The following is a 15,070-nucleotide window of genomic DNA, read 5'->3' on the forward strand; positions in this document are numbered from 1 at the left end:
TACAGCCGCTGTAATTTTCCGTACAATCCAATATGGCCGCCTGGAGGCATCCTGTACACAGACGGTGTACCTTACAACACCTTACACTGTCATTTCCTGCAGGTGCGACTGGCTCTCTGTTTTTCCCAGCAGTCTGCACTAAGATAAAAGCCAGATTTTGGGCATCCCCTGCAACACAAATGTCATTTTTGTCGAGATTCACATCTAAAGGGATGCAGACCCCGCCGCTTTCCTCATTAGAACCCTGCAAGTGCAGCAGCTGATTGATAATTATGCAGTCGCTCCCACTCACGTTCACACGGAGCAACAGCTATTTCTTCAGAACAAAAAAAGGTAGGAATCTGCTACAAAGTCTTAAAATCCGTGCAATGTACAGAGATCACCCGGAGGGGAGGGGAGGGGAGGGGAGGTGAGGTGAGGTGAGGTTCTCCCCCCCCCCCCCCCCGCCCATCCTCAACAAAAATGGAGTCACTCTTTATAAAACGGATGCTGGTTGTAGGTTCTGATCACCTCTTTGCCCGCTGCTCTGCACAGTGCCTCGTGCTCCATCACTTTGGAGGTCTCCTCTCGGTGCAGCTCCACGGCCTCCATGATGCGTTCAGTCTGAAAGAGACAAAAGGATATGGAGGATGGCGCGGTCACATTGCAGCCAACATCTGACCAGAGTGAATTACGGGAGGGGAACGGCAATGTAGGAGGAGATGGAAACAGATTGCACTCACGGCTTTCACAGTCTCGATGGTCTTCTTTCCCGCCAGCCCCGTCTCCCCTTCCTTCTCTCCCGCCACCTGCAGAGAAAAAGGGACGCCATCATTATTATGGACGCCGGGTGGACCCCCAAGGTGATGATACGCACAAACGGACATCCAACTCACCACCGGCTGGTCTCCTTTGCCTACGCTCTCCTCGAACGCGGCTTCACGTTGCTGGAAGGGGAGAAGAAAAAATATATGATCGCCAATTCATCAATGTAGAGGGCGCAGCCTGGCGATCCCACCTCTGATGGTAGCGACAATTATTTATGACAAAACGGTATTCTGCAGGGGGCGCTGTCCTACGATCCACATGTGAAATACGCCCGTCATTGCCGAGGAGGGGTTCTGCACACAGCTGCCACAGGGGGCGGTATTATTAAGTGACACTTTACTATCAGACATGACATGAGGGGCAGAACCTTTCATTTACCCCACCCTTGTCTCCAGCAGTTTCCCTTTTAAAAGATAATGTGACACCAAGAAGGCTTTATTTATCCCTACAAACCTTGCACAGCGATCCACCATGGCACAGGTCTCCCATCCCCCCCACCCAGCAAGCAAGGGCCTCGTCTCTCCCCCATCACACAGCATTGACCTCGTCTCCCCTCCATCACACAGCACTGGCCTCGTCCCCCCCATCACACAGCACTGGCCTCGTCTCTCCTCCATCACACAGCATTGACCTCGTCTCTCCTCCATCACACAGCAAAGGCCTCGTCCCCCCATCACACAGCATTGACCTCGTCTCTCCTCCATCACACAGCAAAGGCCTCGTCCCCCCCATCACACAGCATTGACCTCGTCTCTCCTCCATCACACAGCATTGACCTCGTCTCTCCCCCCATCACACAGCAAAGGCCTCGTCTCTCCTCCATCACACAGCATTGGCCTCATCTCTCCTCCATCACACAGCATTGGCCTCGTCTCTCCTCCATCACACAGCATTGGCCTCGTCTCTCCTCCATCACACAGCATTGGCCTCGTCTCCCCCCCCCCCATCACACAGCAAAGCCCCTCGTCCCCTCCCATCACACAGCACTGGCCTCGTCTCTCCTCCATCATATAGCATTAACCTCGTCTCCCCCCCATCACACAGCATTAACCTCGTCTCCTGCCCCCCATCACACAGCAAAGCCCTCGTCCCCTCCCATCACACAGCATTGGCCTCGTCTCTCCTCCATCATATAGCATTAACCTCGTCTCCCCCCCATCACACAGCAAAGGCCTCGTCCCCCCCCCATCACACAGCAAAGCCCTCGTCCCCCCCATCACACAGCATTAACCTCGTCTCCTGCCCCCCATCACACAGCAAAGCCCTCGTCCCCTCCCATCACACAGCATTGGCCTCGTCTCTCCTCCATCACACAGCATTGACCTCGTCTCTCCTCCCATCACAAAGCATTGGCCTCGTCTCCCCCCCCCCCCCCCCCCATCACACAGCACTGGCCTCGTCTCCCCTCCATCACACAGCATTGACCTCGTCTCCCCTCCATCACATAGCATTGACCTCGTCTCCCCTCCATCACACAGCATTGACCTCGTCTCCCCTCCATCACACAGCACTGGCCTCGTCTCTCCTCCATCACATAGCATTGACCTCGTCTCCCCTCCATCACATAGCATTGACCTCGTCTCTCCTCCATCACACAGCATTGACCTCGTCTCCCTCCATCACACAGCACTGGCCTCGTCTCTCCTCCATCACATAGCATTGACCTCGTCTCTCCTCCATCACACAGCACTGGCCTCGTCTCTCCTCCATCACACAGCACTGGCCTCGTCTCTCCTCCATCACATAGCATTGACCTCGTCTCCCCTCCATCACATAGCATTGACCTCGTCTCTCCTCCATCACACAGCATTGACCTCGTCTCCCCTCCATCACACAGCACTGGCCTCGTCTCTCCTCCATCACATAGCATTGACCTCGTCTCTCCTCCATCACACAGCACTGGCCTCGTCTCTCCTCCATCACACAGCACTGGCCTCGTCTCTCCTCCATCACACAGCATTGGCCTCGCCTCTCCTCCATCACACAGCACTGGCCTCGTCTCTCCTCCATCACACAGCATTAACCTCGTCTCTCCTCCATCACACAGCATTAACCTCGTCTCTCCTCCATCACACAGCACTGGCCTCGTCTCTCCTCCATCACACAGCATTGGCCTCGCCTCTCCTCCATCACACAGCACTGGCCTCGTCTCTCCCCCCATCACACAGCATTGACCTCGTCTCCTCCTCCATCACACAGCACTGGCCTCGTCTCTCCTCCATCACACAGCATTAACCTCGTCTCTCCTCCATCACATAGCATTGACCTCGTCTCTCCTCCATCACACAGCACTGGCCTCGTCTCTCCTCCATCACACAGCATTAACCTCGTCTCTCCTCCATCACACAGCAAAGCCCTCGTCCCCTCCCATCACACAGCATTGACCTCGTCTCCCCTCCATCACACAGCATTGGTCTTGTCTCTCCTCCCATCACACAGCATTGACCTCGTCTCTCCTCCATCACACAGCAAAGGTCTTGTCCCCTCCCATCACACAGCACTGGCCTCGTCTCCCCTCCATCACACAGCACTGGCCTCGTCTCCCCTCCATCACATAGCATTGACCTCGTCTCTCCTCCATCACACAGCAAAGCCCTCGTCCCCTCCCATCACACAGCATTGACCTCGTCTCTCCTCCCATCACACAGCACTGGCCTCGTCTCTCCTCCATCACACAGCATTGGCCTCGTCTCCCCCCCCCCCCCCCCATCACACAGCATTGACCTCGTCTCTCCTCCATCACACAGCATTGGCCCCGCCTCTCCCCCCATCACACAGCATTGACCTCGTCTCTCCTCCATCACACAGCATTGACCTCGTCTCCCCCCCCCCCCCATCACACAGCAAAGCCCTCGTCCCCTCCCATCACACAGCATTGACCTCGTCTCCCCTCCCATCACACAGCATTGACCTCGTCTCTCCTCCATCACACAGCACTGGCCTCGTCTCTCCTCCATCACACAGCACTGGCCTCGTCTCTCCTCCATCACACAGCATTGGCCTCGTCTCCCCCCCCCCCCCATCACACAGCAAAGCCCTCGTCCCCTCCCATCACACAGCATTGACCTCGTCTCTCCTCCATCACACAGCATTGGCCTCGCCTCTCCCCCCATCACACAGCATTGACCTCGTCTCTCCTCCATCACACAGCATTGGCCTCGCCTCTCCCCCCATCACACAGCATTGACCTCGTCTCTCCTCCATCACACAGCATTGGCCTCGTCTCCCCCCCCCCCCCCATCACACAGCAAAGCCCTCGTCCCCTCCCATCACACAGCATTGACCTCGTCTCCCCCCATCACACAGCATTGGCCTCGCCTCTCCCCCCATCACACAGCATTGACCTCGTCTCTCCTCCCATCACACAGCATTGACCTCGTCTCTCCCCCCATCACACAGCATTGACCTCGTCTCTCCTCCATCACACAGCACTGGCCTCGTCTCTCCTCCATCACACAGCATTGGCCTCGTCTCCCCCCCCCCCCATCACACAGCAAAGCCCTCGTCCCCTCCCATCACACAGCATTGACCTCGTCTCTCCTCCATCACATAGCATTGACCTCGTCTCTCCTCCATCACATAGCATTGACCTCGTCTCTCCTCCATCACACAGCATTGACCTCGTCTCTCCTCCCATCACATAGCATTGACCTCGTCTCCCCTCCATCACACAGCATTTGTCTTGTCTCTCCTCCATCACACAGCATTGACCTCGTCTCCCCTCCCATCACACAGCATTGACCTCATCTCTCTGATCACATAGCATTGACCTCGTCTCCCCCCCAGCACACAGCATTGGCCTCGTCTCTCCTCCATCACACAGCATTGGCCTCGTCTCTCCTCCATCACACAGCATTGGCCTCGTCTCTCCTCCATCACACAGCATTGGCCTCGCCTCTCCCCCCATCACACAGCATTGACCTCGTCTCTCCTCCATCACACAGCATTGGCCTCGTCTCCCCCCCCCCCCCCATCACACAGCAAAGCCCTCGTCCCCTCCCATCACACAGCATTGACCTCGTCTCCCCCCATCACACAGCATTGGCCTCGCCTCTCCCCCCATCACATAGCATTGACCTCATCTCCCCTCCATCACATAGCATTGACCTCGTCTCCCCTCCATCACACAGCATTGGACCTCGTCTCCCCTCCATCACACAGCATTGACCTCGTCTCCCCTCCATCACACAGCATTGGCCTCGTCTCTCCTCCATCACACAGCATTGGCCTCGTCTCTCCTCCATCACACAGCATTGGCCTCGTCTCTCCTCCCATCACATAGCATTGACCTCATCTCCCCTCCATCACATAGCATTGACCTCGTCTCCCCTCCATCACACAGCATTGACCTCGTCTCCCCTCCATCACACAGCATTGACCTCGTCTCTCCTCCCATCACACAGCATTGACCTCGTCTCCCCTCCATCACATAGCATTGACCTCGTCTCTCCTCCATCACACAGCATTGACCTCGTCTCTCCTCCCATCACACAGCATTGACCTCGTCTCTCCTCCCATCACACAGCATTGACCTCGTCTCCCCTCCATCACATAGCATTGACCTCGTCTCCCCTCCATCACATAGCATTGACCTCGTCTCCCCTCCATCACATAGCATTGACCTCGTCTCCCCTCCATCACATAGCATTGACCTCGTCTCCCCTCCATCACACAGCATTGACCTCGTCTCCCCTCCATCACACAGCATTGACCTCGTCTCCCCTCCATCACATAGCATTGACCTCGTCTCCCCTCCATCACATAGCATTGACCTCGTCTCCCCTCCATCACACAGCATTGACCTCGTCTCCCCTCCATCACACAGCATTGACCTCGTCTCCCCTCCATCACATAGCATTGGCCTCGTCTCTCCTCCATCACATAGCACTGGCCTTGTCTCTCCTCCATCACATAGCATTGACCTCGTCTCTCCTCCCATCACACAGCATTGACCTCGTCTCCCCTCCATCACATAGCATTGACCTCGTCTCTCCTCCATCACATAGCATTGACCTCGTCTCTCCTCCATCACACAGCACGGGCCTCATTATCCCCACTCCATCTCCTCAGCAGTAGTTCCTCTGTTTCGAACCCCTAACCACCTAAGCTTTGTTTAGCATTACAAGCCTCCAAAAGAGTTCCTGCGAACCCTCCATGTTGCACCCCCACACCAACCCCACAGCCTGGGCCTCCTCTCCCCACCATAGCACAGGTCCACCCTCTCACCATCTCCTGCTCCTCCTCCAGGATGAGCGGTTCCCTCGTCCGTTCCCACAGCCTCAGCGACTTGTCATGTGACGATGAGACAACGTAGTCTCCATTGGGACTGACGGCCAAACACCAAACTTCTCCATGGTGGCCCTGAGAGAACATAAGGGAGGAGAGGTTTTCATTCGCCAAGTCGGATGTATTGACTGACCAAACCATGAAACGCAATCATACAAGATGGTATGTCAGACTTCAGGCCTCACTGACCTCCAGAGTCTGAATCTGCTGGAAGCGATCTGCGTCCCATTGTTTCACCTTCCGGTCCTTCCCGCCGCTGAAGAACAAATGCGTCTTCGCGACAAACTGCAGAAACATGACGCTGCGAGGAGAACGATGACATCATTAAAGATACCCTGTCGTAAGAGCTTTCATTTCAACAGCAATCTTCCCAAAAATATTTTACACGTGTTTAATGTCTCTCTGTATGTTATTTCCCTCCCTTGTGTTGACATCCAAAGGCCCCGAGATTGCCGCCAGATGCACCATCTTGGATGTGATGTAAGCAGCCCCAAAACTGTCACTCAAGTGATACTCTAGATTATTCCCCTTTGTTCCTTACGTGGAAAGGTGAGGGGTGGAGGAGCTGGGCCAGCACAGACAGTAATCAGATACTCCCAGAAGAGGAGATGGCTATGACATGCAAGGAGGGAGGTGTAGTAACTACAGGAGGGGGCTGTGCTAGGGAAATAAACTTTGAATTTGACTTCTTTAGGAAGAGTCACGGGTTCCTTCAGGATCCCCCTTACTTGATGGGTTCCTTCAGCATCCCCCTTACTTGATGGGATCCTTCAGCATCCCCCTTACGTCACGGGTTCCTTCAGCATCCCCCTTACGTCACGGGTTCCTTCAGCATCCCCCTTACGTCACGGGTTCCTTCAGCATCCCCCTTACGTCACGGGTTCCTTCAGCATCCCCCTTACGTCACGGGTTCCTTCAGCATCCCCCTTACGTCACGGGTTCCTTCAGCATCCCCCTTACGTCACGGGTTCCTTCAGCATCCCCCTTACGTCACGGGTTCCTTCAGCATCCCCCTTACGTCATGGGTTCCTTCAGGATCTCCCTTACGTCACGAGTTCCTTCAGGATCCCCCTTATGTCACGGGATCCTTCAGGATCCCCCTTACTTGATGGGATCCTTCAGGATCCCCCTTACTTGATGGGATCCTTCAGGATCCCCCTTACTTGATGGGATCCTTCAGGATCCCCCTTACTTGATGGGATCCTTCAGGATCCCCCTTACTTGATGGGATCCTTCAGGATCCCCCTTACTTGATGGGATCCTTCAGGATCCCCCTTACTTGATGGGATCCTTTAGGATCCCCCTTACTTGATGGGATCCTTTAGGATCCCCCTTACTTGATGGGATCCTTTAGGATCCCCCTTACGTCACGGGTTCCTTCAGGATCCCCCTTACGTCACGGGTTCCTTCAGGATCCCCCTTACGTCACGGGTTCCTTCAGGATCCCCCTTACGTCACGGGTTCCTTCAGGATCCCCCTTACGTCACGGGTTCCTTCAGGATCCCCCTTACGTCACGGGTTCCTTCAGGATCCCCCTTACGTCCACGGGTTCCTTCAGGATCCCCCTTACGTCACGGGTTCCTTCAGGATCCCCCTTACGTCACGGGTTCTTTCAGGATCCCCCTTACATTACGGGTTCCTTCAGGATCCCCCTTACATTATGGTCTCCATCACAGTCCTCCTTTTCTCAGAGTCCACATTAGACTCAGACCTTGCATCAAGGTCGCCCTTACATCGGGGCCCCAGCGGAGTAGAGACTTCACATCAGCTGATGGGCCAATTAAATCTTACAGTGGGCCCATGGGCCGTAGTTTGGAGACCCCCGCTTTAAAAGGAAAAAAAAAATGTAATACTTGTATAACTATAGCAACCTAATGTATCTAATGATATGTTTTCATCAGCAGAGAAGATGCCCCGTCCTCACCTGTCGTCGTGGCCGAAGAGCGAGCGGTGACAGTCCCCAAAGTCCAGCCCCCAGATCTTTATATTCCGATCAGCAGAGCCGGTGACGATAATAGCGCTGTCCTGCAAAAGTCACCGGGGATCAGTCCCGTTACATCGGACAGAGCAGCAAACGGCAAAACGTTTCATCAGATGTAGACGCTGGGCGTGCTACACAGGCCCAAAAAACTTCATCGAAATGCTTTCAGGAGGACGGCTGGGATATGCTCTGGTCCAATACAAGCAAAGCAGCAAACCCGGAATGGCACGTAATTCCCCCTTCATGTCCCCATACAATCTGCCGCATACACAACCCCCCACCAAGGAACAGGATTCCCCCCTCACATGTCTCCATACACAACCCCCCACCAAGGAACAGGATTCCCCCCTCACATGTCTCCATACACAACCCCCCACCAAGGAACAGGATTCCCCCCTCACATGTCTCCATACACAAGCCCCCGCAAGTAACAGGATTCCCCCTCACGTCTCCATACACAACCCCCCACCAAGGAACAGGATCACCCCCCTCAGGTTTCCATTCACAACCCCCCGCCAAGGAACAGGATCACCCCCCTCAGGTCTCCATACACAACCCCCCACCAAGGCACAGGATTCCCCCCCTCACATGTCTCCATACACAACCACCCACCAAGGAACAGGATTCCCCCCCTCACACGTCTCCATACACAACCCCCCGCCAAGGAACAGGATTACCCCCCTCAGGTCTCCATATACAACCCCCCACCAAGGCACAGGATTCCCCCCCTCACGTCTCCATACACAACCCCCCACCAAGGAACAGGATTCCCCCCCTCACGTCTCCATACACAACCCCCGCCAAGGAACAGGATTACCCCCCCCTCACATGTCTCCATACACAACCCCCCGCCAAGGAACAGGATTCCCTCACGTCTCCATACACAACCCCCCACCAAGGAACAGGATTACCCCCCTCACATGTCTCCATACACAACCCCCCGCCAAGGAACAGGATCACCCCCCTCAGGTCTCCATACACAACCCCCGCCAAGGAACAGGATTCCCTCTGTACCATACGACCCCCCGTCCTACCAAGGCAAAGGATTCCCCCTACATATCTTTATATACAATCTGCCTCAAACCCCCTCCCCCATTACCAAGGTACAAGATGCCCCCCCCCCATAGGTCTGTTTGCAGTTTGCCCCATACAGCCCCCCTTCCCACCAGTACCATACTTACATAGGAGATGTCCATACAAAGGACGGGCAGTTTGTGTCCATAAAGAGTGAGGAAGAACTGCAGAGACAGAATCAGAATGTGAGCCGGAGGATTACAATGTGACCACATGGAACAGTTCCACGGGTTCCGGCTGTACCTTCAATGTGTCCACGAAGAAGATTTTCACTGTGCAATCCAGCAGAGACACGGCGAGGAGACGACTATCCGGACTATAGCGCACACACAGCACATCCTCATCCATCTGTAACACGCGAGCCTGCTTCACCGACAGGCGGCGGCTGTAGAGGGGGAGAGGCGGTGAAAACGTCTCATCATTTGGGGACAAGGCAGAGATCCAAGGATTAACCAAAATTTTACTGACTTCTGTTCTCCACCCAACCTTGTTCATCAAAGTGTCTGCAGGATCCTCCTACCAACCACATCATTCCTTTATATTCCACATTGAGAGTGAAGGACAACGCTGCAAAAACGCTAAACATTGACATACAGAAGATTTCTTCTCCTAGGAGAGGGAAAACCCCCGAGGTCTACTAATACAGAAGATCTCTTCTCCTAGGACAGGGAACACCCCCCCCCAAGGTCTACTAATACAGAAGATCTATTCTCCTAGGACAGGAACAACCCCCAAGGTCTACTAATACAGAAGATCTCTTCTCCTAGGAGAGGGAAAACCCCCGAGGTCTACTAATACAGAAGATCTCTTCTCCTAGGAGAGGGAACACCCCGAGGTCTACTAATACAGAAGATCTCTTCTCCTAGGACAGGGAACACCCCCCCCCCCAAGGTCTACTAATACAGAAGATCTATTCTCCTAGGACAGGAACACCCCCCAAGGTCTACTAATACAGTATCTATTCTTCTAAAAAAGGAAACACCCCCAAAGTCTGCTTACACAGATGATCTCTTCTCCTAGGACAGGGAACACCCCCGAGGTCTACCAAACCAGAAGATATATTCTCCAAGGACAGGGCACATTCCAAGGTCTACTAATACAGAAGATCTATTTTCCTAGGACAGAGAACACCCCCGAGGACTGCTAATACAGAAGATCTATTCTCCTAGGACAGGGAACACCCCCGAGGTCTACTAATGCAGAAGATCTCTTCTCCTAGGAGAGGGAACACCCCCCAAGGTCTACTAATGCAGAAGATCTCTTCTCCTAGGACAGGGAACACCCCCAAGGTCTACCAATACAGAAGATCTCTTCTCCTAGGACAGGGAACACCCCCAAGGTCTACCAATACAGAAGATCTCTTCTCCTAGGACAGGGAACACCCCCAAGGTCTACTAATACAGAAGATCTATTCTCCTAGGACAGGCACACCCCCCAAGGTCTACTAATACAGAAGATCTCTTCTCCTAGGACAGGGAACACCCCAAGGTATACCAATAAAGAAGATCTCTTCTCCTAGGACAGGGAACACCCCCCCCCCCCCCCCCAAGGTCCACTAATACAGAAGATCCATTCTCCTAGGACAGGGAACACCCCGAGGTATACCAATAAAGAAGATCTCTTCTCCTAGGACAGGGAACACCCCCAAGGTCTACCAATACAGAAGATCTCTTCTCCTAGGACAGGGAACACCCCCAAGGTCTACCAATACAGAAGATCTCTTCTCCTAGGACAGGGAACACCCCCAAGGTCTACTAATACAGAAGATCTATTCTCCTAGGACAGGCACACCCCCCAAGGTCTACTAATACAGAAGATCTCTTCTCCTAGGACAGGGAACACCCCAAGGTATACCAATAAAGAAGATCTCTTCTCCTAGGACAGGGAACACCCCCCCCCCCCCCCCCCCCCAAGGTCCACTAATACAGAAGATCCATTCTCCTAGGACAGGGAACACCCCGAGGTATACCAATAAAGAAGATCTCTTCTCCTAGGACAGGGAACACCCCCAAGGTATACCAATAAAGAAGATCTCTTCTCTTCTCCTAGGACAGGGCACAGCCCCCAAGGTCTACTAATACAGAAGATCTATTCTAGGACAGGGAACACCCCTGAGGTCTACTAATACAGAAGATCTCTTCTCCAAGGACAGGCACACCCCAAAGGTCTACCAATAAAGAAGATCTATTCTCCTAGGACAGGGAACACCCCCAAGGTCTACTAATACAGTATCCTTCTAAAAAAGGAAACAACCCCAAGGTCTGCTTACACAGAAGATCTCTTCTCCTAGGACAGGGTACACCCCTGAGGTCTGCTAATACAGAAGATCTCTTCTCCAAGGACAGAGAACACCCCCGGGGTCTACCAATACAGATCTATTCTCCTAGGACAGGGAACACCCCCGAGGTCCACTAATACAGAAGATCTATTCTCCAAGGACAGGGCAAAGCCCAAGGTCTACTAATACAGAAGATCTCTTCTCCTAGGACAGGGAACACCCCCGAGGTCTACTAATACAGAAGATCTATTCTAAAACAGGGAACACCCCCGAGGTCTGCTTACACAGAAGACCTCTTCTCCTAGGACATGGAACACCCGAGGTCTAATGCAGAATATCTCTTCTCTGAGGACAGGGCACACCATCGAGGTCTACTAATAAAGGAGATCTCTTCTCCTGGGAACACGCCGAAGGTCTACTAATACAGACCGATCTATTCTCCTAGGACAAGGCATACATCCCTAAATGCTAATACAGATATCCATGGGGGACACTTACAGCGCAAAAAAAAAAAAAAAGTATTTTTATTTCGGTAAAATTGGGAAGGGTTAGACCAGACACTGGCAACCCCTGACAGAGGGGCTAGACAGGACACCTGTACCCTCCGCCCTCAACTAAACACTACAGCACCATGTGCCGTATCTAAACGCCCATTGTGTATGGGGCCTAAATCTTAGATCTTTCCTTTCACATCACCTCCTGTAGCTACTTTTCATACAACCCACGGCCAGGATTCTCACCTGCTTTGGGCCTCAGAGTCGTCATTGACCAATTCAAACTCCCAGAACTTCACCGTCTTATCAGCACCTCCTGTCACAAATCCTCTCTGAAAATACAACCGGAGAGATGAACACACAATGTCCGGCAATATGGTGACCCCAGTTCCTGCCTCCTCCACCCCAACACACTACCTGGTCAGGTGACAGGCAGATGGACCACAACGCCCCATCGTGGGCGGGTATCGAGTCCAGTTCACTCCCTGAGGACAAATCAAACAGCTGCAACTTCCCAGACTGAAAGACACAGAAGATGAAGGCGTTGTACAAAGAAAATGTGATAACGAATAGCGAAAACAATATCATATTTGACAGGACTTCTGTTTTTATTGGAACTACATTGGGAGTTCAATGACAAATTGGTCTCTAATGTACAGAAGTATTTGAACCCCCTGCGATTCTGCAAGTTCTCCCACTTCTCCATCATGGAGGGTCTGACATTCACATTGCAGGGGATTCCCACTCTGAGGACAGAATTCAGGAGATCACATTGTATGATTTGTAAAGAATGTATTTGTCTTGCACGGCTGAACAGAAGTATTTGAACCCCTGAGAAGATCCGTGTTAATATTTGGTACAGAAGCCTTTGTCTGCAATTACAGAGGTCAGACGTTTCCTGTAGTCCTTGGCCAGGTTTGCACTGCAACAGGGATTTTGGCCGACTCCTCCACACCGATCTCCTCTAGATCTGTCAGGTTTCGGGGCTGTCGCTGAGCAACACGGAGTTTCAGCTCCCTCCAAAGATGTTCTATTGGATTTAGGTGTGGAGACTGGCTAGGCGACTCCAGAACCTTGATATGCTTCTTACGGGGCCACTCCTTGGTTCTCCTGGCTGTGTGCTTCGGGTCGTTGTCATGTTGGAAGACCCAGCCATGACCCGTCTTCAATGTTCTGACTGAGGGAAGGAGGTTGTTGCTGAAAATCTCACAATAAATGGCCCCATTCATCCTCTCCTTAATACAGTGCAGTCATCCTGTCCCCTTCGCAGAAAAGCACCCCCAAAGCATGATGTTACCACCCCCATGCTTCACAGTAGGGATGGTGTTCTTGGGATGCAACTCATCCTTTTTCCTCCAAACACGACGAGTGAAGTTTAGACCAAAAGTTCTCCTTTGGTCTCCTCTGACCACATGACTTTCTCCCATGCCTCCTCTGCATCATCCAGATGGTCATTGGGAACCTTCAGACGGGCCTGGACATGTGATGACTGGAGCAGGGGAACCTTCAGACGGGCCTGGACATGTGATGACTGGAGCAGGGGAACCTTCAGACGGGCCTGGACATGTGATGACTGGAGCAGGGGAACCTTCAGACGGGCCTGGACATGTGATGACTGGAGCAGGGGAACCTTCAGACGGGCCTGGACATGTGATGACTGGAGCAGGGGAACCTTCAGACGGGTCTGGACATGTGATGACTGGAGCAGGGGAACCTTCAGACGGGCCTGGACATGTGATGACTGGAGCGGGGGAACCTTCAGACGGGCCTGGACATGTGATGACTGGAGCAGGGGAACCTTCCATGCAATGCATGATTGGAAACCATGATGGCGTAGTGTTCTACCGACAGTGACCTGTGAAACTGTGGTCCCAGCTCTCTTCATGTCATTGACCAGCTCCTCCCTTGTAGTTCTGGGCTGATTCCTCACCTTTCTTCTCATCAGTGATACCCCACGAGGGGACATCTTGCATGGAGCCCCAGTCCGAGGGAGACTGACAGTCGTCTTTAGCCTCTTCCATTTTCTAACAATTGCTCCAACAGTTGATCTATTTTCACCAAGCTGCTTGGCAATTGCCCCGTAGCCCTTTCCAGCCTTGTGGAGGTCCACAATTCTGTCTCTGGTGTCTTTTGACAGCTCTGTGGTCTTGCCCATGGTAGTAGTTGGCGTCTGACTGACTGTGGGGTGGACAGGTGTCTTTATAGAGCTCAGACAGGTGCTACTAAGTGAGATGAATGAGTGGAGTAGAGGGGGACTTTGTAAAGGCGCAGTAACAGGTCTTTGAGAGCCAGAATTCTTGTTGTTTCTCAGGGGTTCAAATACTTCTGTTCAGCCGTGCGAGACAAATACATTCTTTACAAATCATACAATGTGATCTCCTGAATTCTGTCCTCAGAGTGGGAATCCCCTGCAATGTGATCTCCTGAATTCTGTCCTCAGAGTGGGAATCCCCTGCAATGTGAATGTCAGACCCTCCATGATGGAGAAGTGGGAGAACTTGCAGAATCGCAGGGGGTTCAAATACTTCTGTTCCTCACTGTGTTCTATTATTATTATACAGTATTTATAAAGACCAAAAGGTTTGCTCAGCGCTGTACATTATAATGGGGGACAGAATGAGACAATATAGTAACAATACAATACACAAGGGGTTCGAGGGCCCTGCACTTTCGAGATTACAATCTATGAGGGAGGGGGTATAGGTACAGGAGGAAGTGGCTGTGGGGGATGGAGTAGTAGGAGGAGTGTAGATCAGCAATTAGGTGAGGGTGGGGTAGGCTTCCTTGAAGAGGTGGGTTTTCAGGGTGTGCCTAAAAGGTGAGGAGGGAAGGTGACAGCCTGATGGATTGGGGTAGAGAGTTCCAGAGGATGGGAGTATACTATAAGCATTTGGCATTTTACACTGGTCAGATGGGGGTCGCTCTTGTAGCGCTTCTGGCATGGCGGGACAGCCGATGCGGCCGGCCAGAGAGGGACCGCTCCGACGCGGCCGGCCGCAGAGGGACCGCTCCGACGCGGCCGGCCGCAGAGGGACCGCTCCGACGCGGCCGGCCGCAGAGGGACCGCTCCGACGCGGCCGGCCGCAGAGGGACCGCTCCGACGCGGCCGGCCGCAGAGGGACCGCTCCGACGCGGCCGGCCGCAGAGGGA

At 53.2% G+C, this 15,070-nt stretch overlaps 1 protein-coding gene across 1 annotated transcript in view; it reads right to left on the reverse strand.

Moving 5' to 3' along the window:
* Nucleotides 1-468: 468 nt before the first annotated feature.
* WDR3 (WD repeat domain 3) overlaps nucleotides 469-15,070 on the reverse strand; it is a 46,889-nt gene continuing 32,287 nt past the window's right edge. The window contains exons 13-22 of the mRNA XM_089665781.1: nucleotides 12,338-12,439; nucleotides 12,167-12,252; nucleotides 9,392-9,533; nucleotides 9,256-9,312; nucleotides 8,018-8,118; nucleotides 6,283-6,394; nucleotides 6,034-6,168; nucleotides 876-926; nucleotides 723-788; nucleotides 469-603 (exon numbers count right to left, since the gene is read on the reverse strand). Coding sequence (XP_089521907.1) covers nucleotides 469-603; nucleotides 723-788; nucleotides 876-926; nucleotides 6,034-6,168; nucleotides 6,283-6,394; nucleotides 8,018-8,118; nucleotides 9,256-9,312; nucleotides 9,392-9,533; nucleotides 12,167-12,252; nucleotides 12,338-12,439 — 987 coding nt within the window. The remainder of the gene's footprint in view (nucleotides 604-722; nucleotides 789-875; nucleotides 927-6,033; nucleotides 6,169-6,282; nucleotides 6,395-8,017; nucleotides 8,119-9,255; nucleotides 9,313-9,391; nucleotides 9,534-12,166; nucleotides 12,253-12,337; nucleotides 12,440-15,070) is intronic.

Source organism: Staurois parvus, unplaced genomic scaffold (genome assembly GCF_062004578.1).
Source record: "Staurois parvus isolate SC_StPar_1 unplaced genomic scaffold, SC_StPar_1.0 ptg002345l, whole genome shotgun sequence".
Classification (NCBI taxonomy): domain Eukaryota; kingdom Metazoa; phylum Chordata; class Amphibia; order Anura; family Ranidae; genus Staurois; species Staurois parvus.